The sequence below is a fragment of the Protopterus annectens genome, chromosome 2.part2, assembly GCF_019279795.1.
Source record: "Protopterus annectens isolate FY-2018-M chromosome 2.part2, PAN1.0, whole genome shotgun sequence".
Taxonomy (NCBI): domain Eukaryota; kingdom Metazoa; phylum Chordata; order Ceratodontiformes; family Protopteridae; genus Protopterus; species Protopterus annectens.
In genome coordinates this window covers 565239942-565266160 of record NC_056730.1, presented here as the reverse complement: position 1 = coordinate 565266160, position 26219 = coordinate 565239942, and the positions used below count along the sequence as shown (strand labels likewise).

General features: G+C 42.0%; 1 protein-coding gene across 2 annotated transcripts in view; it reads left to right on the top strand.

Moving 5' to 3' along the window:
• SH3RF2 (SH3 domain containing ring finger 2) overlaps positions 1 to 26219 on the top strand; it is a 1223737-nt gene that overhangs the window by 700895 nt on the left and 496623 nt on the right. For both annotated transcript variants that reach the window (XM_044064026.1, XM_044064025.1), the window contains exon 4: positions 24191 to 24517. In XM_044064026.1, the coding sequence (XP_043919961.1) occupies positions 24191 to 24517 (327 nt within the window). The remainder of the gene's footprint in view (positions 1 to 24190; positions 24518 to 26219) is intronic.

Here is a 26219-nt window from a genome sequence, read left to right as displayed (position 1 = left end):
TGCCCGTTGTACATCGAGTTATAGTAATGGAGAACGGTCCGGTCGCCCGGACCTATTTCCATTAGTATACCTCGGTATTTAAGACCTGTCTCGCTATGATACATGGGTTTAACATAGCGTGACAGCTTTAAATAAGCCACGGAGATGTCCGTTGCTTACTTTGAGGCAGTCTCGCTGTGCTACACACATTTAACATAGCGAGACAGGTTGTGAAACAAAGCAACGGGGACAGCAAGCTCTTCATTGCTTTTTTGTAGTGTTTTGCTATGTTAACTGAGTTTAACATAGCGAGACAGTTTCGACATTAGCAACGGACATCTCGCGCAGTACATCAGCGCCGCCGCGGATGCCAGACTTCTGCGGATGGGCAGCAGACAGGCATTCTACTGTGCCATTATATAAGGGGATTAATAGTTTATTTTCTTACATGATGTCATGGTATAATAGCAATAACCCACTTCTGGGTGTAGGTAATGCTGTATTTACCCACGGTTGCCTTTGTTTGGTCCCTCAGGCTTCGCCCTCGGGACCGCACCATGCCAACCGTGGGTATATACAGCATTACCCACACCCAGGCATGGGTTATTGCTATGATATTCCATCCGTGTTTACAGACATGGGTGTTTGGACAACCGACAATAGCGTATGCTGTTGGCATACAATGATGTGGGTGGTGCCGGTTATCATGCATATTCCATGTTGGGCGTTGTTCCTATTCACAATTGTCTATCCCCTGTCATCATTCATACATGTATATTTATGTAGCACATGACTGAACTATGTATTACCTGCAGGTATGCTGTGTTACAGTGAACATACGTGACGGTTGGTTACAGTGTATATGTGTACGTACCTCTGTGATACTGGGGACTACCACACATCCTTCGCAGCATTTCATGCGTATGTACATACTATTATTCGGTGGCCTGTTGAAGGTTGTGTGAGCACCGCTTACGTGTCCCTATTTCTGCACGCATCGTGTTGGTCTTTGTCCAGCTTTTGTTGCTGTCATGGGTTGGACGGTGGTGTTGGTGTGTCATTGGGTTGTATTTCTACTGCCGATACTTTGGTGGGGGGTGGGGTTGGCACTTGTTCCTCTTTGCAGGGGAGGCCCCATTATGGAAATTTGTGTCCTTCGTGGACACTTGACACGTGCCATATGTCCTGTGATATTAACACAGTCGTGTATTTCTTACCTTCATTACTACTTGCATGTTACAGGCATTTTGTATCTGGTACACATGACTATTATATTGGATAGCTTAAGCTATTCACATGCTATGCAATAACCGTTCATTCCTGCATATATGTGTTATTCTATCCTTTGCATTGGCCGTGGGTGTTTTACCATACAGATCCACACATCTGCGAGTGATGTCCCACCTTGACAATCTGTGTATGTGGCAACCCTGCTGGTGTGGCCTGCTTGGTGGATGGCTATTCCACCCTGTGTATTGTGTTTGGCATGTCTGCATAGCTACTCATCAGTACCGTGGCTGCACATACTGCTTTGTCCAGATGTGTACAGTTATGGACACCATGACGTGTGAACACCTATGGTGTTTCGACAGGTCAGTAACCACACGCGGGATGTACACATTCTGCCGGCACATTCACATGCAGCCATTTGGATTTCAATACCTGGGATGGGATGTTGACATATGTGGGGTACATATTTGCAAGCCTGTCACTGCCTAGGACAATACTTCCTACTACATATGGGGTATACCCGCTCTGTGTAGGTGTGCAGCTGCGCATAGCTGCTAGCTGGATTGGGTGGACATTCGGACATGGGTGCGGGTTACGTGCTATGATGGGGTTGTTGTGTATTACATTTGCATGCATGGGTTCTGCTTCTGGATATTCCGATTCGGCATATGCCATCCTATGTGTATGTGACAGTTACGTTGCTGTGTATGGCACATTTTCCTGTACATATGTTTGTGTGTGTTTGGGATTTCTGGTTTCTTTATGGTTGTTATATAGCCACGACTGCCCAGCTGTGTGCTATCACTACCACTGTGGGACTGCTGGTGACCGTGCCCATGGGGCTGGTCGTGTGTACTTGCGGCACGCTGACATGATGCAGTACACCTCCGCTGGGTATGACTGCTGACAGTGCAATACGTAACGGACACAGTATTCTGAGTATCATGTGTTCCATGAACGGGAACATTTTGTATGTCATGCATTTATGTTTTGGTTCTCCATTTTGTGTGGACGGGTACTATGTAGCATACTTTGCATACGTTTCATTGTCCACGGACACTGGTAGGTGCGGTTACTATTGCAGGCGGCCTGTAAGACTCAGCACATTAGGTTGCTCATCGCCTGCCAACTTGGCCACGCCTCCGAGCGCAACCTAGTTAGGCTCCCTGGACTCGTGCACGTGCCCTATGCACGTGGTTGTGGTTGCAGCGCACACTCATTACTATGCATGTGGCGCTGCTACGCCATTTGTACGCTGCACGGCCGGCGCAGGCCTTACACCGGCCTTGCGCCGAGCTTCATGAATCCGGGGGGTTGATTTCCATTTTCTAGTAATTGCTTTTTTGGCAGCCACCATAATTAGACACAGCAAGGAGCTACCCTGTCTAAAGAATTCTGATTCTATATCATAGCTCAGAAAAAATATTGTTAAAATGTTTTGTAATAGCTTTTCACCCCTGACTTCCACTGAAAATGGTGTCCTACCCATTTGGACTTTCCTGGTAATCAAATGTCTGTACATAAAAAATATATACATATATATATATATATATATATATATATATATATATATATATATATACACACACACACACACACACACACACATATATATATATATATATATATATATATATATACACACATACACACACACACACACACACACACACACACACACACACACACACACACACACACACCACACACACACACACACACACACACACACACACACACACACACACACATTTTAATCCTCATGGTTGCTCAACAGTGGAGAAAGTGACACTCCCCACTGAACTACAAAGCAATCTTGCACATTGATTCTGCACAATTTAAGCTCACATCCTTCGATCTTAGTGATTCATGTTTGGGCAGTTGTAGCTCAACTAACTAGTGTACAGTTACAACTGCTGCTACCTGTATAACTAGTGGACTGGACAGCAGAAAGAAGATGTTTGATTAGACAGGGGTATGATGGGGTTGGAAGCATAGCAATGAGCACCCCCATTTCAAAAACTGACTGACATCATCTGAACCAACCACAGATGGCAAAACTCACATTATATTAACAGGTAAGGGAGGCATGCTGTAAATACTTGATGGTATGCGCCCCTTATTTTGTAAAAAAAAACATAGATGAATCATTAATGGACTAGATAATTGAATTTCCAATGAAAACGAGTTATGAAAAAATCCAAATGGATGGGTCAGACCCACAGGGCTTACCAAGCTGTAGGTCGCTGATTGTATTGTTTGGTAAATAATCAGGTTCTGTTCCCAAACAGCAATCCTTTGAAACAGTGGTTAATAGCTGATCCTTATCCATTCTCTAGTTACTCATGAACCCCAAAGTCTGTAACCAACTAAACACAGACACACACACACACACACACACACACACACACACACACACACACACACACACACACACAGCTTTATAGGTCTGTAAATCACTTTTCATTTAGCAAAAGCTCTTTCACTTTACAGGGCAGCACATACAGTCACCATTACCCCCTCTATAGCTAAATGTGGTAAATGTACTGTTATCAGAGACAGGCTTTACAGTCACCTACAATAATTTCTAATATAAAAAGCACTCACAAACTGTGTAGCTATTTGCAGTGCCTGCTTCCACATCTCTACCCTTGTTATATCAAGCCAGGAGCCCTAGAAGTAGTCCAACAAAACATGTAGGCTGCAGCTATGGATGTCTCTGAAAACATGTTTCGCTGTGTGATGATTTACAGAAATGGCAGTTAAACATAATGCAAGCCAACGGTCTTTCACTGAGCATGTTCTAGTACCATACAGCACACCTAAAACCAGTGTTTCTAACCTGAGAAACACAAGTGGCTTCTCTGTGTACTAGCTGGTTCTTGGATCCTCCCAACCTTCACTCTGGTCAGTCAAAAGTAACAGAAACAGAATCATTAGCCTAGCTAAATACGTGGACTACAGTTGTAGTGAGTTAATTGAGGTGTTTCCCATTCTCATGTTTTGAAGAAACACTAGCTAAAATTTGTATCAGTTTATTTATTTGTTTATTTATTTATTTAGTTATTTATTTAGTTATCTATTTGTTTTTATTGTATGTGACACCAATCAACTATCAGTAATTTTGGGATCATCATCTAGGCAGTTATGGGGGCATACCTCTCAGCCACTTAACACAGTAAATCTGGACAAACCAAAAATAATGTTGGGGACAAAGTCCCAAAAACTGGAATAATTTTTAAACATTGCTCTTGTATTTTCTGAGGGGTATGAAGTCTGAATCTCAATGCCACTGGGGATGCACAAGCCAGTGCATTTCATTGTGCCAGTCCCAAGCCCGGATAAATGGGGAGGGTTGCGTCAATAAGGGCATCCGGCATACAATTTTGCCAAATCATACATGCAGTCAACAGTAGAGAAATACATACTGGATCGGTCGAGGCCCGGGTTAACAATGACCGCCACCAGTACTGTTGGCCAACAGGGTGCTGGTGGAAATTGGGATATTGTTGGGCGAAGGAGGAGAAGAGGGGGAAGGCAGGTAAAGGTTAGGACTGTGATAGTGAGGGTCGGAACTTTGAATGTTGGCAGTATGACTGGTATAGGGAGAGAGCTAGCTGATATGATGGACCGAAGGAAGGTTGGTATATTGTGTGTGCAAGAGATCCGATGGAAGGGGAGCAAGGCTAGGTGTATCGGAGGTGGTTTTCAAATTGTTTTATCATGGTGTGGATGGGAGGAGAAATGGCGTAGGCATTATACTGAAGGAACAGTATGCTAAGAGTGTTTTGGAGGTGAAAAGAATGTCGGATAGAGTGATGTTTATGAAGCTGGAAATTGATGGTGTAATGATGAATGTTATTAGTGCATATGCTCCACAAGTTGGGTGTGCGATGGATGAGAAAGAAAAATTTTGGAGCGAGTTGGATGAAGTGGTGATGACTGTACCCAATGGTGAGTGACTGGTGATTGGAGCAGATTTCAATGGGCATGTTGGTGAAAGGAACAGAGGGGATGAGGAAGTGATGGGTAGGTATGGTGTTAAGCAAAGGAATGCAGAAGGTCAGATGGTAGTGGATTTTGCAAAAGGGATGGACATGGCTGTGATGAATACATATTTTAACAAGAGGGAGGAGCATAGGGTGGCATACAAGAGTGGAGGAAGATGCACACAGGTGCACTATATCTTATGTAGTAGGGCCAGTCTGAAGGAGATTGGAGACTGTAAAGTGGTGGCAGGGGAAAGTGTAGTTAGGCAGCATAGGATGGTGGTTTGTAGGATGACATTGGTGATCAAGAAGAGGAAGATAAGTGTGAGGGTAGCACCAAGGATCAAATGGTGGAAACTGAAAAAGGGTAATTGCGAAGTGATGTTCAGGGAAGAGTTAAGACAGGCACTGGGTGGCAGTGAAGAGTTACCGAATAGCTGGGTAACTACAGCAGAGCTAGTAAGAGAGATGGCTAGAAAGGTGCTTGGTGTGACATCTGGAAAGAGGAAGGAGGACAAGGAGACCTGGTGGTGGAATGAAGAAGTACAGGAGAGTATACAGAGAAAGAGGTTGGTGAAGAAGAAGTGGGATTGTCAAGAGATGAAGAAAGTAGACAAGAGTATAAGGAGATGAGGTGCATGGCAAATAGGGTTGCCACCTGTCCCACTTTGTGAGGGACAGTCCCTCTTTGGGCAGTTGTGTCCTGACAAAAAATTTAAAAAATGGCAAATGTCCTGAGATTTTAGGACAAAATTATTTCCTATATTTTATGTAATAGTTGCATAAAACAGTTATTCTGTATCTAAAATACCTAAATGTTATAAGAAACAGAATAAGCAACTAAAATGCTGCAAGAATAAGCTTTTATTTAGGAAAAAAAGTTACGTACTATCCTTTGTACTGACAGTGGGTATGTGTTGGCCTGTAAAATCTGATGTTTGTACCGAAAACGTCCCACTTTGGCCATTTGAATAGGTGGCAACCCTAATGGCAAAGAAAGAGGTGGCGAAGGCTAAGGATAAGGCGTATGAAGAGTTGTATAAAAGGTTGGACACTAAGGAGGGAGAAAAGGACCTGTGCCGATTGGTTAGACAGAGGGACCGAGCTAGGAAAGATGTGCAGCAGGTAAAGGTGATAAAGGATAATGAGGGAAACATACTCACAAGTGAGGAGAGTGTGTTGATCAGATGGAAAGAGTACTTTGAGGGGTTGATGAATGAAGAGAATGAGAGGGAGAGAAGGTTGGATGATGTGCGGATAGCGAGTCATGAAGGGCAGTGGATTAGCAAGGAGGAAGTAAGAATAGCTATGAAGAGGATGAAGAATGGAAAGGCTGTTGGTCCAGATGACATACCCGTGGAAGCATGGAGGTGTTTAGGTGAAATGGCAGTGGAGTCTTTAACTAGATTGTTTAATGAAATCTTGAAAAGTGAGAGGATGCCTGAGGAATGGAGAAAAAGTGTTTTGGTACTGATTTTTAAGAATAAGGGTGATGTGCAGAGCTGTAGTAACTACAGAGAGATTAAACTGATCAGTCACAGCATGAAGTTATGGGAAAGAGTAGTGTAAGCTAGGATCAGAAGGGAGGTGATGATTAGTGATCAGCAGTATGGTTTCATGCCAGGAAAGAGCACTACAGATGCGATGTTTGCTTTGAGAGTGTTGATGGAGAAGTTCAGAGAAGGTCAGAAGGAGTTGCATTGTGTCTTTGTGGATTTAGAGAAAGCATACGACATGGTGCCTAGAGAGGAGTTGTGGTATTGTATGAGAAAGTCGGGAGTGTCAGAGAAGTATGTAAGAGTGGTACAGGATATGTATGAGGGTAGTGTGACAGCGGTGAGGTCTGCAGTGAGAGTGATGGATGCGTTTAAGGTGGAGGTGGGATTACATCAAGGATCAGCTCTGAGCCCTTTCTTATTTGCATTGGTGATGGACAGGTTGACAGACGAGATCAGACAGAAGTCCCCGTGGACTATGATGTTTGCAGATGACATTGTGATCTGTAGTGAGAGTAGGGAACAGGTGGAGGAGACCCTGGAGAGGTGGTGATATGCTCTAGAGAGAAGAGGAATGAAGGTCAGCAGGACTAAGACAGAATATATGTGTATGAATGAGAGGGAGGATAGAGGAATGCTGAGGATGCAGGGAGTAGAGATGGCAAAGGTGGATGAGTTTAAGTACTTGGGATCAAGAGTTCAGAGTACTGGTGAGTGTTGAAGAGAGGTGAAGAAGAGAGTACAGGCAGGATGGATTGGGTGGAGAAGAGTGTCAGGAATGATTTATGACAGACAAGTACCAGTAAGAGTGAAAGGGAAGGTCTACAAGAGGGTAGTGAGACCAGCTATGTTATATGGATTTGAGACAGTGGCACTGACAAAAAGGCAGGAGTCAGAGCTTGATGTGGCAGAGTTGAAGATGTTAAGATTTGCACTGGGTGTGACGAGGATGGACAGGATTAGGAATAAGTATATTAGAGGGTCAGCCCAGGTTGGAAGGTTTGGAGACAAAGCCAGAAAGGCAAGATTACATTGGTTTGGACATGTGCTGAGGAGGGATGCAGAGTATATTGGGAAAAAGATGCTAAGGATGAAGCTACCAGGTAACAGGAAAAGAGGAAGGCCTAAGGTAAGGTTTATGGATGTGGTGAGAGAGGACATGCAGGTGGTTGGTGTGACAGAGCAAGATGCAGAGGACAGGAAGAAATGGAAACAGTTGATCTGATGTGGCGACCCCTAATGGGAGCAGCCGAAAGAAGAAGAAGATGAAGTCTGAATCTCAGTTGCCTATCACTTAGTGATTCAGTTCTCAGTGATTTACATGAAAACTACAAATTTTATGTGGAGCAGACCAAACTATTAGGCAAAAATCTGGACAGTTGAGAGGTATGTAAGGGGTACTCTGCTAAGTCCCTTGTCTCACGGCCCTTCATCTGTTTTACCACGTGCTCATTGACATGTAAATAGCTATGTTAGGCTTAAATGCCAGCACTTAAGATTTTAAATAGATAAAATATGCACCTTTCCTTGGACAAAGTAACTAATTTGCTCCATGTTACACTGACAAATTGCTAGATGGTACTCCCAAACATTATCCAAAACTACCTATGTCTGGCACATTGTAAAACTACATACCAGAGCCCTACACAAATTATAATACTTGCTTATTTATCCATTTATTTATGTATGTGTGTGTGTGCGTGTGGGTGTGTGTGTGTGCGTGTGTGTGTGTGCGTGTGTGTGTGTGTGTGTGTGTGTGTGTGTGTGTGTGTGTGTGTGTGTGTGTGTGTGTGTGTGTGTGTGTGTATATATATATATATATATATATACATGTGTGTGTGTGTGTGTGTGTGTGTGTGTGTGTGTGTATGTATATATATATATATATATATATATATATATATATATATATATATTTATTTGCTTTCATTTGTTTACCGGGTAAGTGGGCTGGTCTACTGACTTTTTAGTCATGACCCAGGTACATAGTTGAGAGACAAGTCCGAAAAGTCAAGTTACAGAGCAAATAAACAGTTTAGTCACTGAGAGAAAATGTTCAGTAAAATCCGGTTTGAATTCTGTGATAAGGATGGACAGGATTAGGAATCAGTATATTAGAGGGTCAGCTCAGGTTGGACAGTTTGGAGACAAAGTAAGAGAGGCTAGATTGTGTTGGTTTGGACATGTGCTGAGGAGGGATGCTGGGTATAATGGGAAAAGGATGCTAAGGATGGAGCTGCCATGGAAGAGGAAAAGAGGAAGGCCTAAGATAAGGTTTATGGATGTGGTGAGAGAGGACATGCAAGCGGTTGGTTTGACAGAGAAAGATGCAGAGGACAGGAAGAAATGGAAACAGATGATCCGCTTTGGTAACCCCCTAATGGGAACAACAAAAAGAGAAGAAGAAGTATATCTGCACTATATACAAGAGAAACAATCTGCAACACAATACTGCATGCTATGAATTATACACACAGACATATGTGTATATTTTATATATATATATATATATATATATATGTATATATATATATATATATATATATATATATATATATATATATATATATATATATATATATATATATATGTATATATATATAAGTGCAGTTGGTTTAATTTTACTTTTGTTAGATTATGAGGGTTGTTTTTTTTCAAACTGACGGTTCATCGCAGGATGCTAGCTGCTTTGTGTGCAGGATCTCTGTACTGTAACTTATGGGATTCTTGCCATTTCTCCACTGTTTTGCAATCTTGGAGTTGGCATATATAATTAGCAGGGTGTGTGGGGGCTTACTCCCTGCAAAAAAAAAAAACAAAAAAAAAACAAACTGTTATTTTTCTTTTTCCTTGTTTTAGGTTTGCATGCACCATGGTTTTGGCTGTATGAATCAAGGTACATAGAACTGTATTGATATATATTTAATATGCAGATAAATAAATGAAATAGAAAATATACACACATGAATGTATGTACACTGTTACGCATTAGTTTAAGATTTCAAATTCTGAAGCTGTGTGTCTTAGCCTGTATCATGAAAGCATCAGCATTTGGCTTCTTCAAAGGGGGTTTCCTTTAATGATTTTTTTAAAAGCCTCTAGGGTGTCATTGCACTTTACTTCATGTGGGTATGTGATTCCAAAGAGCACGCCCTGTTCTTGAGAAGGATTTTTGTCTTACAACTTGCTTAAATTGGGGCCTTTATAATGTAAGACTGTCATCTTCACTGTTTCTAAGTAAATATTTTCCAGAAAACATTATGAAGTACACAATAAAAGGCATTCAAAAAATTACAGCATCCATCGATGTAAACACTGTCACTGGGCTGTATAAAGCAAAACTTAAAGAGGTGACAAAAGATCTGCTAGTATCTGTATGATACAGACTGAGAAGTATATTCACAATATATATAAATGAAGTTCTAGGTTGTGCTAAGAGAGCCTTGTAGCAGCGTTTCATGGGAATTTGAGTGAAGGTGGCTGGTGTAGGAAGTAATGGCCAGGTATGGTAGAATATTGGCATAGTGAATGTGCAGTCACTTTTTAAATATAAAAGTTCTCAAGGTGCCTGAGAGGAAGAGCAGTCAGCTTCTGCAGTTTGGTCACATTATAGGAGAAGAGTGCATCTCCGTGAGTTAGGAGACCTGTGTTTATAACCAAATAATTTGTCTAAAGAATGTAGCCCTCTGGTGGGGAAGTACCAGTTAAGCAGTGGTGTTAAAGCTGGGCATTTTGAGTGATGGTGAAGAATAAGGTGGGTGAATTTTAGTTGGGCATATATGGGGTAATTGAAGAACTCCATCCAATTCAGTTTTTTCACTGCAGTGCAGTGGTATGCTCTACTGGGCTCCAATCTATGTAGCTGAGTGGAGTGTAGACTGATGAGTATTGGAGCTGCATTATGCAAACTAGGAAGCAGGTAGACTGAGGCAGCTGATTTTCTAACATGTTTTGTCAGGTAGTATTTGACTTTGTGGGTGACCCCTAGTTTATGATATGTTTTTTAATGGTGTTAGATATGTTGGTCAAAGTGAAGATTATTTTCAATGGTGACACCTAGTAACTTGGTATTTGAGACTATGTGTAGTGTTATATGTTTTGAGGATAGTAATGCAAAATTAAATGGATCAGGAGATGATTTTTTGGGCATGAAGAGCATAAACTTGATCTTTTTTTAGCATAGGTTAAATTGTTCCAGCCAACACTCAATCGAAGAGTATGAAGCATGAGTGACTGGCCTAATTTATTGTGTAGGTTTTTTAATGAATATATTGACTAGGTTCATAGGAGAATACTAGGCTAATGGCTTAAGAGCCCTTACAAGCCAATATAACTCAATTGTACTCAATATATGGCCCCTAGGAGTAAGGGATGACATGGATTTTTCCATTTACCTTTAGTATCTTACAGATTACCAGTCAAATTCAAAGGTAAGCTGCCCTTGAGGGCCATTTTAAGCCTAGCTAATTTCCCTTTCAAAGATGACAATCAAACCCTGTACCTTGCAACTGTGAAGTAATCACCTTAACCACTATGCCAACCCCCAAAATAATACAAATGTGAATATAAAGCCCTCAGGAACTCCTATGTTCACAGGAAGAAAGGCTGAGTATGTGGTTTCCCATTTGATGAATTGGTTTCTGCTGCCAAGGTAGCTTTTTAACTATATAGTGGTGACATCAGACAGGTGAAGGGCTTTGAGGGTTTGGAGCAGCAGGGGTGAAAGACTGTGTCAAATGCTCGGGAATGGTCCAGGAAGGTTGCTGAGACTAGTAGGCTGTTGTTACAGTGTAAGTTAATAGCATTAAAAAAACGAGAGTAATGAAGTTGTACTATGGTTTGGTTGGAAACTTGCTGCATTGGGCCCAGTTGGTTAGTGTTAAGAAGGCACTGAAATAGCTAAAAGTGCATACGTTTCTCCAGAATTTTTGATAGAAGGAGAATAGCTATAGGTCTGATATTATGTAAACCAGGTTGAGGTACCTCCTTTGTGTAGGGGTACAATCAAAATCTGTTTCCATTTTCTAGGTTCAGATATTCCAGGTTACAGAGCAGGTATGCAAGTTAATGTCACAAACTTGTGAAGTGCAGAGTACAGAATGTTCTGGAATCTAACTTTTATGGTGCTACTACAGGCTAACTGCACCAAAGACAGAAATGATGTGGGCTGCTCCAGTGGCATAGAGGGATAAAGCCCTGACTACAGCCCAGCCAACCCAGGTTCACTTAGAGGGTAGGGTGACTGATGATGTTGCAGGGAAGAATGGATGGTTATCTGAATATTACCTGTGATGATCCCAGGTGGAGACTAGTGATGTTGCAATGAGGAGGCATGGTCCAAAGAGGTGAAAGGTAGTAAACATGGCTGAGCTGTTGCTGAGGTGGGGCGATAGACTGCATATCTCCATTGCATGTGTGCCACTTGGACATTGCCACAGATACCATGATGGGGGAATGTAATGGAGTAGGTCATTAAAGTAAAACACTCCCTGGATGAAGGTTCATAGGTACTAGGCTATCTGCCCGAGGGCATTTATAAGCCTGGCCAGAGTGTGTCGGATTTCGCCGCCCCATTGATTAATTAACTGAGCTTCTGTCAAGCAGAGCCAATGAAGTGATCCCAGGGGTGTATTTTCTGTTACCCATCCACTTGTCAAGGTTTCTCTTGAAGAGTGTTAGTGAGGGGCTCTGCCTAATGTAGTTAGGAATTTTGTTCCAAAGCATGAGGAGTCTCTGTGACAGGAATCTATCCCTCCAGCATGTTCTATTTATTGTTGTGGCGAGGTTTAGCTCACTAGAGCACGTGGCTCGCAGTGACTTGGATTTCTTTAGGTGGAGCATGTCCATCAATTCTGAGTTGGACATGGCTTTGTAATTCAGGCAGAGATCACCTCTGAGTAAGCGATATGCCACTGAGTACAGCCGGAGTTTTTTCAGTCGGGTTGCATAGGACATATGTTTGAGGCCAGTAATCCTCTTGGTGAGGTGCTTTTGTGGTCATTCCAGCTGTTGGAAGTGTCTTGTGAAGTACATCCCAAATGGGGCATTGTACTCTATGATGTGTCTGATGAGTGATGAGTAGAGGGGCACTATAACCTCTTTATTTCTAGATGCAAACCCCTTAGTAATTAGATGAACCACATAGAAGGATTTCCTAACTACTTTGGCAATATGATCGCCAAAGGAGAGATTACTATCTACCTGGGTCCCCAGATCTCTTATTACCTCTTCTGTATTAAGGGAGCTGTCACCTATGTGGCAATTCATGGGTGTTTTGTTTTTCCCAAACGGGATGACTATGCATTTTATGGCATTTAGCTTGAGACCATGACTTTGACACCAGGTGTCTGTCTCAGTAAGGCCGTTTTGAAGGATGTCCATGTCAGCCAGAGAGTCAGTTATGGCTCCCAGCTTGCAGTCATCGGCAAACTTGGTTAGCCATAGTCCTCCTGTGTTTGCCTGTACTTCTGAGAAATATAAGCCGAACAGTAGGGGTCCCAGGACTGAGCCTTGCAGGACACCAATTGTGACTGGTTTAGAGTCAGACCTGGAGCCGTCTATTCTTACCGTGTGAGTTCTGTCTGTAAGCCAGTTGACAACCCCATCTTGTGACGTATGGGTTTATGTTCAGGCTGGTGAGTTTTTCTATAATACCCGAGTGAGGAATGGTGTTGAACGCCTTGGCGAGATCAGTGTAGGCTGTGTGAACCACCTTTCCCTCGTCTATGGCCTTGGTGACTGTCTCGAAGAAGTTAACCAGATTTAGTAGGCATGATCTGCCCTTAACAAAGCCGAACTGGGTCAGGTCAAGTGTTTGGAGGTTCCCAATGTCTTTGTTAATGAGTTCCATGATGATGCGCTCCATAGCCTTGCAGACCAGGCTAGTCAGGCTTATGGGGCGATAGTTACCAGGGTCAGTTGTGGCCCCTCCTTTGTGGAGCGGAATAAACGTTGCTATGCACCATTCTATGGGCACATAGCCTGTGGAGAGGCTGAGGTTGAACAGTATGTTTAGGTGGGGGGTTAGTTCATTCTGTAGTTCGTGCAAGATGCAGCCTGGGACACCATCTGGCCCCACTGATGCTGTGTTTTTGGCTTTTGAAAGGGCTGTTTTCACCTGTGCTTCTGTGATTTCCAGGACACTACACTTTTCCGGTATTGTTGTGGGCCCTTTTGAAGGTGAGAGAGAGGTGAAGTTTGCACTGAATCTATCTGCCAGGATGTTGGCAATATCAGTAGGTTCAGTATATTTTGTGCTATTTTGCACTAGCTCAGAGCATATCTGCGAGTTGCCACTTAGATTCTTGACATAGCTAAAGAAGGCTTTGTGGTTATCTCTCAAATCCTTGGCTAATTTTCTTTCGAAGTTAGCCTTGGATGATTTTATGAGGGACCTTCGTTTCTTACTGATACTGATCAGGGTTGTCTTTCCTTCTTGGGATTTGCTTTTTTTCTGAACTAGTTTCCTCCTTTTGTTGCATAACCTGTTTATGGCAGGGGTCCACCAGACTGGTTTCCTTCTCTTAGAGGAATGAGTCTTGGTTTTGCTAGGGATGGCATGATCCATTCATCTTTGTGGGTGCTCATAGAGTGCAATTGTAAAGGATTCTGCATATTGGGCAGTGTTATCCTTTAGTGTGGGGGCTGTGAAACTTACCACCTCTGCCTTAAGTAAGGTGAAGTTTGCTTTAGAAATGTTTTTCACTGTGGTTTCCTTAGTTGGGTTGGTGGTGGGGTGTGGACATCCAGGGTGATTAGTTTATGGTCTGCTCTAACCAGTGATGGATTGACCTCTGTACAGAGCACCTGTCGCCCATGTTGGTGATGACCAGGTCCAATATGTTGTGGCCTCTGGTAGGGGAGTTTACCAGCTGATCCAGGGCATTTGAGTTGATAAATTCCAGGAAGCGCTGAGCCTGGGAGTTTGTACTCAAGTAGTTTTCCCAGTTAATGGTAGGGTAATTGAAATCAACCAATATCAGGGTGTTTGGTAGAACCTTCGTGTTTTCCGGTGTCTCCAGAAAGGCGGAGTGGTGGTCTTGGGTCATGGAGGGTGATCTGTAGCAGGCCATAACTTGCACTGCAGATTTGCCCGATGTTAGTTGCACATGGATGATCTCAAAGGTATCATGCTGCGCCATTAACCTGGAGGTGTGGGTATCCTTGATGAATATGGATACACCCCCTCCTTTTGTGTTTTGGTCCGTGTTCTGTGGCCGAAATGTGTGGTATGAGTTGTAGCCCAGTAGTGCTGGACTGCTCTCTGGAGCCTTGAGCCAGGTTTTAGTTACTGCACAGATGTCGACGTTCTCCATACTTAGGAGTGCTTCAAGCACATGCATTTTGAGATTTAAACTCCTGGTGTTGAGTAGCATAACCCTCATTTTTTTACTTGTGCTGTTTACGGAGGTGGGTTTGAATTTTGAGCCTTGCCTAAAAAAGGCACTATGGGGGCAGCAAGAGCCTTGGCCAGTATTCGAAAGCCAAGGGGTGACAGGTGCAAGCCGTCTCTTGCAAAGCAACGCGGCTTGTCGAGCATGTCATCCCAGGCTGACAGACACTGGATCCCCTTTGAATGACACCAGAAGCTTAGCCAATTGTTGAAATTGATCATTTTTTCTTTATACTGAGGTATCATTCTTGGTGAGGGCAGGATGATACTCAGGGTCAGGGTCATACCCACCTGGGCTACATGATCAGAGAGCTCTTTCATGTCTGTTTTCATGTAGTCCAGGGAGGTACATCTCAGGTCATTCACACCAACATGAACAATGACAGAGTCATATTTGTACTTGTTCTGGAGTGACCTGAGTTCTTGTGTTATGTGGCGGATTATGGCTCCTGACAGGCAGCTAACAGTAACCTTCTCCTTGTAGAGCCTAGTGAGTGGGGCGTCAGTGTCCCTGACTATTGAGTCACCTATTACTAGTGTGTTAGGTATGTTATTTTGCCTTAAGGGCAGTGATTGTGCAGCACATTGATTTTGTGTTTTATGTGTTGTCTGGTTTGTGACGGGAGGTGGAGGTTTTGTGGATGTCTGCTTTGGAGCTCTCTGATGCTTTTGCAGGCTTTTGTTTAGGGCCTCTGAGTATGATTTTGTGTATTTATGTGTATTTTTTGCCAGTGCTGGTTTAGTAGGTCTGTGTGAGGCTGGAGGTTTGGTGCAAGTGTTAACCTTCTCCTCATGACTGTCTGTTCCAGTCTTGGGTGGACAGACCTTAGCCTCCAGTTTGGCTGTATAATTGCATTTCTCACGTATGTTAGTGTTTTGTGGTAGGTGGAGAGGGCTGTCTTTGTACATGAGGCAATTGTAACATTGCCTCAGGATACTCAGATTCACCAGCTGGACTGGAGAGTACACCTGAAGTTGCCCTTTGGTCATGCTTGAATAGTAGTGTGAGCTCCTTAGTCACTTGGTTGGTGATGGTTGGATAAAGAGCCTCGCCCTGCTGGGCAATCAAGTGTCAGGATATATTACTGTAGGATGCTTTTTGAGTGCTTAGGTTGAGAATTAGACTAGTTTCAAGTGAAAAACTGAAGAGGAGACTTAGTGGAGCCGGGAATAATTTAACCCGAGCTAACCGGTGCTGCATGGCGCACAAAACCGTGCAAACACGTTTTTTAAACTACTAACTTCTGGCCTGGAACCACTGCTCCAGGGACAGATGGCTGCTCAAAGTTCCCCTCTCTCACAGGTGAACAGAGAAACTTCCCTCTATCCAAGTAAGGTATGAGCAACTCAGAAACTTGTAACACAACCCTGAATTCAGCACTAGGCTGAAAACTGGACTATACTAGCTTAGAAAGGCGTGAAACAAGAGGTTTTTTTTGTTTGTTTTTTTTTAAAAAGGCAAAAACAGTAAAAAGTACACTTAAAACAGCTTTAAACGACTACAAGCAATCAGAAAAGGCTATCGCACTTTATTGTGTAGCCTACAACAGTTAAACAATTTATTTAAACAAAAAACTTTTTAAAAGTGCAGGCAGCCAAATAAGTACAGTATGTGAAAAAAAACAAGCTTTTAAATCACAATAATTGCTGGAAAATCAGTGTTTAGGCGGGAAACAGTTAAGTACAGCAAGAAAATACAGAAAACTGATACTCAATCACTCCAAAGTCTCTCTTTTAAGCTAGAAGGCTTATATCAGTTTAAAGCTTTCTAGTGCTTTCCAGTAGTTTAGTTATAGGAAAGATGGGAAACAAGTGCAGATGTGGTCTTTTAAACCAGAAAGTTGAAAGAGATGGACAACTTCCCGAATGATCAATAAACTACAATTCCTGGGCCAAGAACCACTCCTCTTGTGGTAGACAGGCTACCTAGTACTTACCACTCCCACTGATAAGCTAGAAGGCTGCACTCCAACACAAAGTCTTGGGGGGCTCAGAAGCTTACAAACAGTCCTGGATACAGCAAATCTGTACCTGGACTAGACTAGTTACGGGAAAGGTGGGGATCAAGAGCAAACACGGGCTTTAAAACCAGAAAGTTGAGAGAGACGGAAAAACTGCTCAAACGGCCAATAAACTACAATTTCTGGACCAGAACCACTCCTCTTGTGGTAGATAGGCTACCTAATGCTTACCACTCCCACTGATAAGCTAGAAGGCTTCCCTTCAACACAGAAAGGGTTGGGGGGCTCAGACGCTTACAAAGAGTCCTGGATACAGCAAATCTGTACCTGGACTAGACTAGTTACAGGAAAGGTGGGGAACAACAGGTGAGAGTGAAACCCCCAGAATGCACTTAGTGTCTGTGCCAGCCCCAGCTGTACGGGAGTAAGTGCAGGGAAAGGAGGAGCTTGTAGAACTGGCAGTGGATTTGGAGCACTGGGTAGAAGGCCGCAGCATGAAGGAGCAAAAACTGCACCAAAAAAAAACACACGATAGAACTAATGTCCCTGATGGCCTATAAAAGTGATGGTATGTTCAGCTAGGTAACAACATATGTGTTACATCAGCTATTACAGTTTAAAACTGTATTTTGATGTACTATTGTAAGAAAGTCTCCATCAGAGGTCATTCCAGTCACAGCAGCATTATTCTTCATGAAAACCATAAGGCCCTTCTGCACTCTAATGCAGAGGAGTTCTCACCAATAAGCTTGCAAGTTGCTTGTTTTGCCTTGTTAGAATACCATGCAACCGGTGTATGTTATGCAGTCATGCTGAATGAGACACAAACTTTTAATAATGGCTGTTTGGCATGAGGTGCTCCTGCATACCTCTGCCATACAAAGTGAAGACTCTTTGTGTTAACATCTACAGTGTGGAGCAAGGGATAACTACATATAGATTCATAGATTCATAGATTCATAGATTCATAGATTCTTACTAAGCTAGTTGCCCTTGCGAGCCATTTTAAGCTTAGCCAATTATCCCTTGTGAGACTCAAACCCTGCACCTTGTGTTTGTAAGGCAAACACCTTAACCATTAGGCCACCCTCCCAACCCCTATAGATTGTCCTATAGATAGGACAATCTTTTTTTCACACCCTCTGCTTCTCATTTCCATGGTAAATATCAGCCAGGTTTGCTAGCTCACAAACTTTAACACAAAGTGTGTGGCTGCTTCCATAGATTTAGACCATTTCAACTGGTGCCCGAGTCACCCAACCCCATGGCTGGTGACATGCTAACATTCCCAACCTTCCATTTGAATAATGTCATTATGCTCAGTTGGAATTCAGTTCATTGGCACTTGCATGACACTCTCTTTGCACTTGAAACATGGAAATGTTTGACAGAGTACAAGGCAGATCATCTTCTTTCTCATCACCATCATCAAATCCGTTTTTCACATTTTCTACATGGGGGCAGGGTGTCACATCAACTGTCACCATGTCTCTCTCTTGATTCAGTGGCACTCTCCTACTTTCTTCAACAGTCATGCCTGACTGAAACAGGTTTTCTGTCACATAATCCATCCATCTCTTTACTAGATTCCCTCATTTCCTCTTGTCTTCTTCCTACCCCTTCCAAATCTTCTTCACAAGATTGATTGGTTTCTGCTTCCCAGCCCATGTGCCAGAATCATCACAGTCTGTTCCTCTTTGAATCTTCTCTGCAACTGGATCTACGCAATCCTCTGATCTGATGTCCTCATTTCCTTGTCTGTGCCACAGTTTGCATCCCACCATCTATCTCAGGCATTTCATCTCCTTCACCTCTGTCTTCTTCAACTGCTGTGCCTTCACTGTCCAGGTTTCTGGTCTACATACAGTAGTGATGGTCATACCACTGTTTTATACACCTTACATTGCAGCTTCTTTGACATTTGTCTGTGATAACACTACAGCTGACACTATGTGTTAGTTGGCTGCAGCTCCTCTGATTCTAACTTTGACCTCAGCCAGACTTCACTCCTCCTCAACCACACGTACAAGACAGCTGAAGCTGTTACTATTTCATTAGTTTCCTTCTATGTCAGTTTTGACTTCATCTGATTTCCACTATTTGCTGTTGTTACAACTGTTCTATCTGTTCTATCTGTACTCAGTTTCCTCCCATGTGCCTTCAGTTTTACATTCTATTCCTCATTCTTAAAGTTCTTGTTCAGAGTCTGCCTATTACTCCACATCATCTGCAAATAGCAGCTTTGTTTGATTTGCCCCCTTACCTGTTTGCTAATGTAGTCTATCACAAGTATAAACAGCAGGGGCTCAGAGCTGAACGCTGATGCCCATCCACCCCCACTGGGATCCCCTGTGGGAGTCTGAACACTGTTCATTCTTGTGTCACTGGCTCCTTGTACAAAGCCTCTACTAATTTTACCAATGTTTCTGGGACTTAGAACCATTGCAGGACTTTTCAAATCAGCTTTCGTGGGACCTTGTTATATGCTTTCCCCAAGTTCAACTCTCTCCACATCCCTAGCTTTCTCTCAGCTATCTGTCTCACTGCAAACATCAGTCAGTTGAGCTGTATCCTGATCTGAACTGCTCTGTACTTTCTACTATTCTGCATATTCATTTATCAGTCACTCTCTACAGCACTTCCTTGCAGTGTAACAGGAGTTTATACCTCTGTACTGTCCACAGTTGTAAATGTTCCCTTTGTTCTTGTATGCTGGCACTAGAATGCTTATTCTACAGTCATCTGGGATACATGAATACCCTCTGGAGTATTTCTCACCCTTACTCACCCACCATCTTTATCATATCTGTTGTGACCTCATCTAAGCCTACTGCTTTCCCTGACTTCAATTTCCTTAGTGATGTTCTTACTTCTTCTAGGGTGGGCTCCTCTTTTTTCTCATCATAGGCTGTGTCTGGGGCAGTACAACTTTTGTGGGGTTTTCTTCATTCAGAAGCTCCTGAAAGTGCTCTTTCCATCTGCCTTTGATGTCCTGTGGACTAGTGAGCAGGTTATCAATGCCTTGCAACTTGGTAGAGTTTCTTTGTGCCATCTGCTGAATCACTTTACAGAAGTTGGTAGACTGCCTCTGATACCTTGTTTTTTGCTATTGCAATTGTCTTCTTAGCTTCTTTGTTAGTCATCCTGCATCCCTTCTTAGTCTAGTCCATGTTTTCTATCTCTCATTTTTTCCTACACTTCTTTTTTAATGACTTCTTGGACGTCTTCATTCATAGGTTCATAGACTAACTGCCCTCAAGGTCTATTTTAAACCTAGCTAATAACACAAGATCAGAATCAAACCCTGTACCTTGTGCTTCTGAGGTGAAGACCTTAACCATCATTAACCATTATGCCAATCCCTCACCCATAAGGGTGTTGTCATGGATACAGTTTTACATAACAGTACAACACTCACATTAGTTACCCAGTGTTGGATTCAAATCCCCTACCTATTTAAACAATTTATACAACACAGAATTAGCCACAAGGGACACAGGAGAATTCCACCAGCAGTTTTCCTTAAGTACCTAATTTCCATACCTGCTCAGCTGCATATCTCTTTTAGAGTCACACATGCTTTTTTGAGAGTCTGGCATTCTTCCTCAACACTGCCTATTTCCTCATCTTCCTGAGGTGCTACAGCCCTGTGTATTTCTCTGAACTCTTGTACTTTCTCTAAAATTAACAACCAGGTTTTCATCCCAGTCTCTTTTTTGACAAGTCTGACCAGTGCTTGCAGCTGATAGTGGCAACTAGTGGTTTGGGATGTGGCCCAACTGTTTCAGTGGGAATGACTTTGCAATTTCTGATTCTACCCCAGTGCCCCTTTCTTACTAGGAGGAAGTCGACCTGAGTTGCATGTTGGGCACTCTTGTACGTGAACTTGTGATTGTCTCTCTCTATCTTGCTGGCCCATGTGTTGGCCACCATCACGCCATTTGCCAGACAAAGTCTAGAATGGCCTTTCCTTCTTTATTCCTGCTGCCCCATCCATGTGGACCAAGGCAGTCCTCTTATCCTGTTCTTTCTTTCCTGATATGCACATTTGGGCCCCTATTATCAACACCAATTCATGTTGTCCTGCTTTAAATAGTAAGTCCTTCAACCGCTGCCCAAATGCACTCTTTTCCTCACTACCATATCATACCTCCTCTGTGGAACATCGGCTGAGATTTTGAATACTGCCCTATGCTTACATTTGGAGTCTGATTGTCATGAGTCGGTCATTAATTCTGATGACATCTCTCACTGCCTTTTGAAGCCCCTCCCTTACTGTAGTTCCCACACTATTTCTAGTCTGTCCTCCCCTGAGTAGCAGACACGGGGTCTCAAGCCAAGTGGCTTTGCTGCACTGCCCTTCCCTCTTGTCTCCTGGATACAGAGTACATCCAGCCTTCTCTTTGCCATCAATCACTTCCATGCCATGTCATGTCAGTGAACCTATGTTGACTGGAGCATGATTGGTTTTACTTCCTGCATTTTCTCAACAAAGCTATCCTAGGTAAGCCAAGCTGGGCAACTGGACATCTGCCACTGTTCTTTATAGTGGGCACACAATGGCCAATAGAGCCACATAAACTCCTCCCACCATTAGCATGGGTGCCAGGCACCCATTAACATAGGTACCTAGAGCCAATTTTAACACAATGGAGTGGCTAGCCCTGGCATGATACACAGTCTGTGATCCACGTTCTCCTGTCTAGAGGGTACTACTCACCACAACTGGTGTGTAAAGCAGTTCATTAGTCTATACAATTCTTACCTCAGTAGGCACCATCTGGAGTCTACACTGCTGCCCACTCCTTTCTTGGGTGAGTTTGAGTTGGAAATACTTAGCATGTTTTTTTTTTTTTTTGGGGGGGGGGGCAACCAATAGAGACACTAGAAGAACATCTAAACTTCACATAGGCATTGATTGGAAGTCTATCTCAAACCTTGTACATTGTGTATGGGAGGCAAAGTCCTTAACCATTATGCTAACTGTGTCTCTTTTTTTATTCGTATTATCCTGCCCATGTGGATCCAGGCAGTCCTCACATGATCATCCTGTTCTACTTGTCCCTACAGAAGTCATCTTCTCTCCTTTTTACTATTTAACTATTGCTAATAGCAGCAGCCCTGCAGTTCCAGAGTTTGTTGTCTGCAACTATTCTAAACCTGAGATGGAAATATATTGTCTTTGAGAGAAACATAGCCCTGGACCATGTACCATGTCTGCTGTTGTAGCCTAGGACCCATGGTGTCCCTACCCTGAAAAGAAGCACTATTCTGTTATTCAGATTTCACTAATACCATCATTGTGAACAAGCCATATTGTGCACTTCCTTTTATGTGAGTGAGCACTTTGTGAATGTGGTGACCTGATCAGACCTCTCAACTGTCCTTATTTGGAGTAAATGACCCTATTTTCAGGCCTGATTTATCCCCCCAATGATGTACCTGTTTTTGGAGGTATGTCCAAATTTTCAGGCTTGATTTACACCACACAATTTTCTGAATTTCCCTCATCATGTGTGAATTTTGAAGCCGTCTAGCACCAACACGCTAGTGGCACCAAAAATTTAAAGAAATAGGACACACACATCTTACATCTCCCTTTTTTCAAAAGCAAAAATAAATTATCTTGAGTAATAGAACTTTGAAGTACAATTCATTAAAGTCTACAGACTTTACACTATCTCTTTGATAATGTGCTTATATTTTACCATTGTTGTTGTCCGTCTGTTTTTAAACATGAATTTCTGAGTAGTAGTCCACATTCATACTAGAATCAGCAGTTGGATGGAGCAGTGGTGCAGCAGTAGCAGTGTCACCTCACAGCAAGAGCTTCTTCGGTTCAATTCTCGGCTGGGGTGCCTTCTGTGTAGAGTCTGCATGTCCTCCCTGTCTTCGTGTGGGTTTCCTCTGGGTGCTCTCATTTCTTCCCACGTTACAAAAACATGCATCTGGAGTGTTTCTTCCTGGGCCTCTCCTGAAAATTGGCTTTGTTCCAAGTTGGACTTTCCCGGTTAACAAATAATAAATAAATACAATATTTGGTATTCGAATGTTATGCTAATTAGATGTCCAGATGTTTGGATGGATCTACTTTTTATGGGCCTTTGTTCCTATTTTCAATATCTGCAGACTGAGGGGTATGTTACCTGTTTCTAACGTCTTTACAGCTAAAACATTTTTTACAGCACACGCAGAAAAACTGTTTATACCATGAAACACATTCACAAGAGCCTTTTTTACATGCTGCCTCCGGGTCTGTAACCTTACTATAAAAATCAGTAGCCCCAAAAGTTGTAGTCCAACAAAATATACAGATTGCAGCTATGGAGACATTTAAGAGGCTGTTTTATGGCTTGTCAAAATGGCATTAAAAAATAATACAAGAACCTGTCTTTAGGACAAATTTTAATATGTTCCAACACATTTAAAATCATTAAAGTCAGCAGTTTCTTTAAGAGCAAATTGTGTTTCCTTTCTCATCGGGGAAGCTGTACTCCCCATCATTATTAACCCTATCCTGCCCCTAACCCCAACTCTGTACATTACCTTACAAAATACCTTTTCTGTGACACTATCACTATTCATTGAAATTTGGCCTGAAGTAAATGTTAGGAAATGTGTTAACAGATGAAAAGGAAAACATCTGTTTTCCTTTCTTTGGTCTTTTGATAATGCTACTTTTTTTTCAGGTTAATTTGGTTTGGAAGTGCAAGCATTAATTCATTGTGTTTTGCAGCTTGTATACTTCAGTGGAGTGTCATATAATTTTATATACATAAACACGCATGTGTGAATTTAAATGTAAATATATAGATGTACACACACACGTATGTATGTATATATATATATATATATATATATATATATATATATATATATATATATATATATATAGTCATATTAGCAGATATCCATGTTCTGATTGAAAGAAGTACATTACTTGTACAGTCAGTTTGGCTCATACTGTACTGAAATTTTTCACTTCCTCTAATAAGATGAGTAAATGATTTATTCTTTCTTAAATACTACACTTATGCTACATATTGCAGTGGTTTAAGTTTTAACCACACAAAAGAAAGCAATGCATTTAATACAGATCACTAAAATAGCAAGAAGCTCATTAAACTCCCTTTTGTTTTTCAGCCCAACTCTGCAGCTAGACAGTTACTTGAAATGAATACAGGCAGCCTACCTTATCATTCAGGCAGTTCATCTGCTACTTCTGGGGCCTCGTCCAGTGTTAAAGCACCTGACTCTCCCATCTATCGACGGATGTCTTCTACAGTTGGGAAGAACCTTAGACGGTACCCAAGTAATAATGCCTTAAATATGATCAACAGACTTTCCCAGCCTTCCCTGGACCAACAACCCCTGGAAATTAGTGCTCCAGTTCTTATTAGTTCAAGTAATCCTGCTGTTCTGGTGCCATGCAATGACAGTCGTGATATGTCCACCAGCAGTTCTGCTCAGGTAAGATGCACCTCTGAATCTTATAAAGTCAGGAGTTATGAAAAGTCTATCTCTGCCACATGGCAGGTATATGTGATGGTGTGTAAAATGCACAACTCTTAAGACTTCATTTTCAAATGAAAGATTGTTGTGTTTTAAAGAAAGTCTGTTATAATGGCACATAGGCTGCCTTTGAAATTCTCAGCTGCCAGACTAACATTTTTGCTAGAAAGGTAACATATTTTTGGCAAATGTTCCTTTATGTTTATTTAAAGCAGACTGCATAGTTATTTTGCAGCTTGCTTTATGGTTGAAATGCAACCACATAGTTTGTGGTCCTAATGGCTATGAAAACATTAATTTAAATACAAAATGGAAAAAGATGTATTGATAAAAAGGAAGATACAGATGTACATTTTTGCAGTGCTCAGCCATTCATGTACCTTCAGTGAGTGGGGAGTGGATTACACTTGCTAAGATGGCTGTAGTGTGTAGTTCTTCTAACGGTGTTAGCCAGGTAAAGCTATAGTCCATGTGTGTGTACTGTTACATTGCAAAGTTTGGGTAGCACAAGCTCCCTCAGCTACATCTTCCTAGAGAGTCATTAAAGAAGGTGTGATATCTACAGTAAAGTGCTGCCCAAATGCAGTGCCTGATATTATGATCCTCCTTTTGTATTTATTTATTATTTATTTATTTATTTATTGCTTTTATTCACTGGGGTAGCCCAACTGAGCTGTGGCAGGTCATTTTCGTCAGAGGTGAGCTCCATTTACAAAATAGGCAGTTTTATACAACTGAGAAAATGTAAATCTTAAAATTACAGCATAGAAATCAAATAACTTAAAGGCAGCTATATTAGAGAAAATCTGCAATCAGTAAAACAAAGAGTAATTCTATATTAATACAAAGCAAACTGACATATACAGTGAGGCTTAAAATGGCAATTTACAATTATGCATTTAAGGTTAAGAGAAATAAGAGAGAAGAGGTGTGTGAGATGTGTAGAAAGCAGAAAGTAGGTAAGGAAAGGTGAATAGTGTATATATTTGTTAGGTAACATAGGAAAAAGTAAAGCTGTGCAGCTGAGGTAGATGTGAGGTAGCTGTAGAAGGTATTCAGTATGAGTTGGAATTTTGCTGGAAGAAGAACTTGTCTGGGGGTAAGCAGAGAGAGTATAAGTGGCAGCAAGGGGAAAGGGGTAGGAAATACTACGAAATTAAGTTTTTTTTTTTTTTTTTATGTTTTATTTATTTATTTATTTATTTTTACTATTTTGGTTTTATTGCACTAAACCTGTAGTAGTTGTAGACACTCAAATGCGACATTTTAATATAATTTTGTACATTTAGATTGCATTTAGAAATGTTAACTTAGGTTCATAGGTTGGTACTAGGCTATCGGCCCTAGGGCCTATACAAGCCTAGCCATAACATTTCCCTGACTATTTATTCCCAGAATATTTACTTCCCTGGTCCCCTGTCTAGCAGGGTGACTGATGTTATCCACGGGGTCAAATTTCTATCTCCCCTCCAATTGTCAAGGTTCCTTTTGAAGAGGCGCTCAGCTTGACATGTATGGGCAGTCTATTTCAGAGTATGGGGAGTCTCTGGGTCAGGAACCTATCGCTCCAGCATGTTTTCTTCATTGTGATGACCAGGTTTAGATCCCTGGAGCGTGTGGCTCTGAGGGATTGGGATCAGTTTTAGATCAACACTACCCT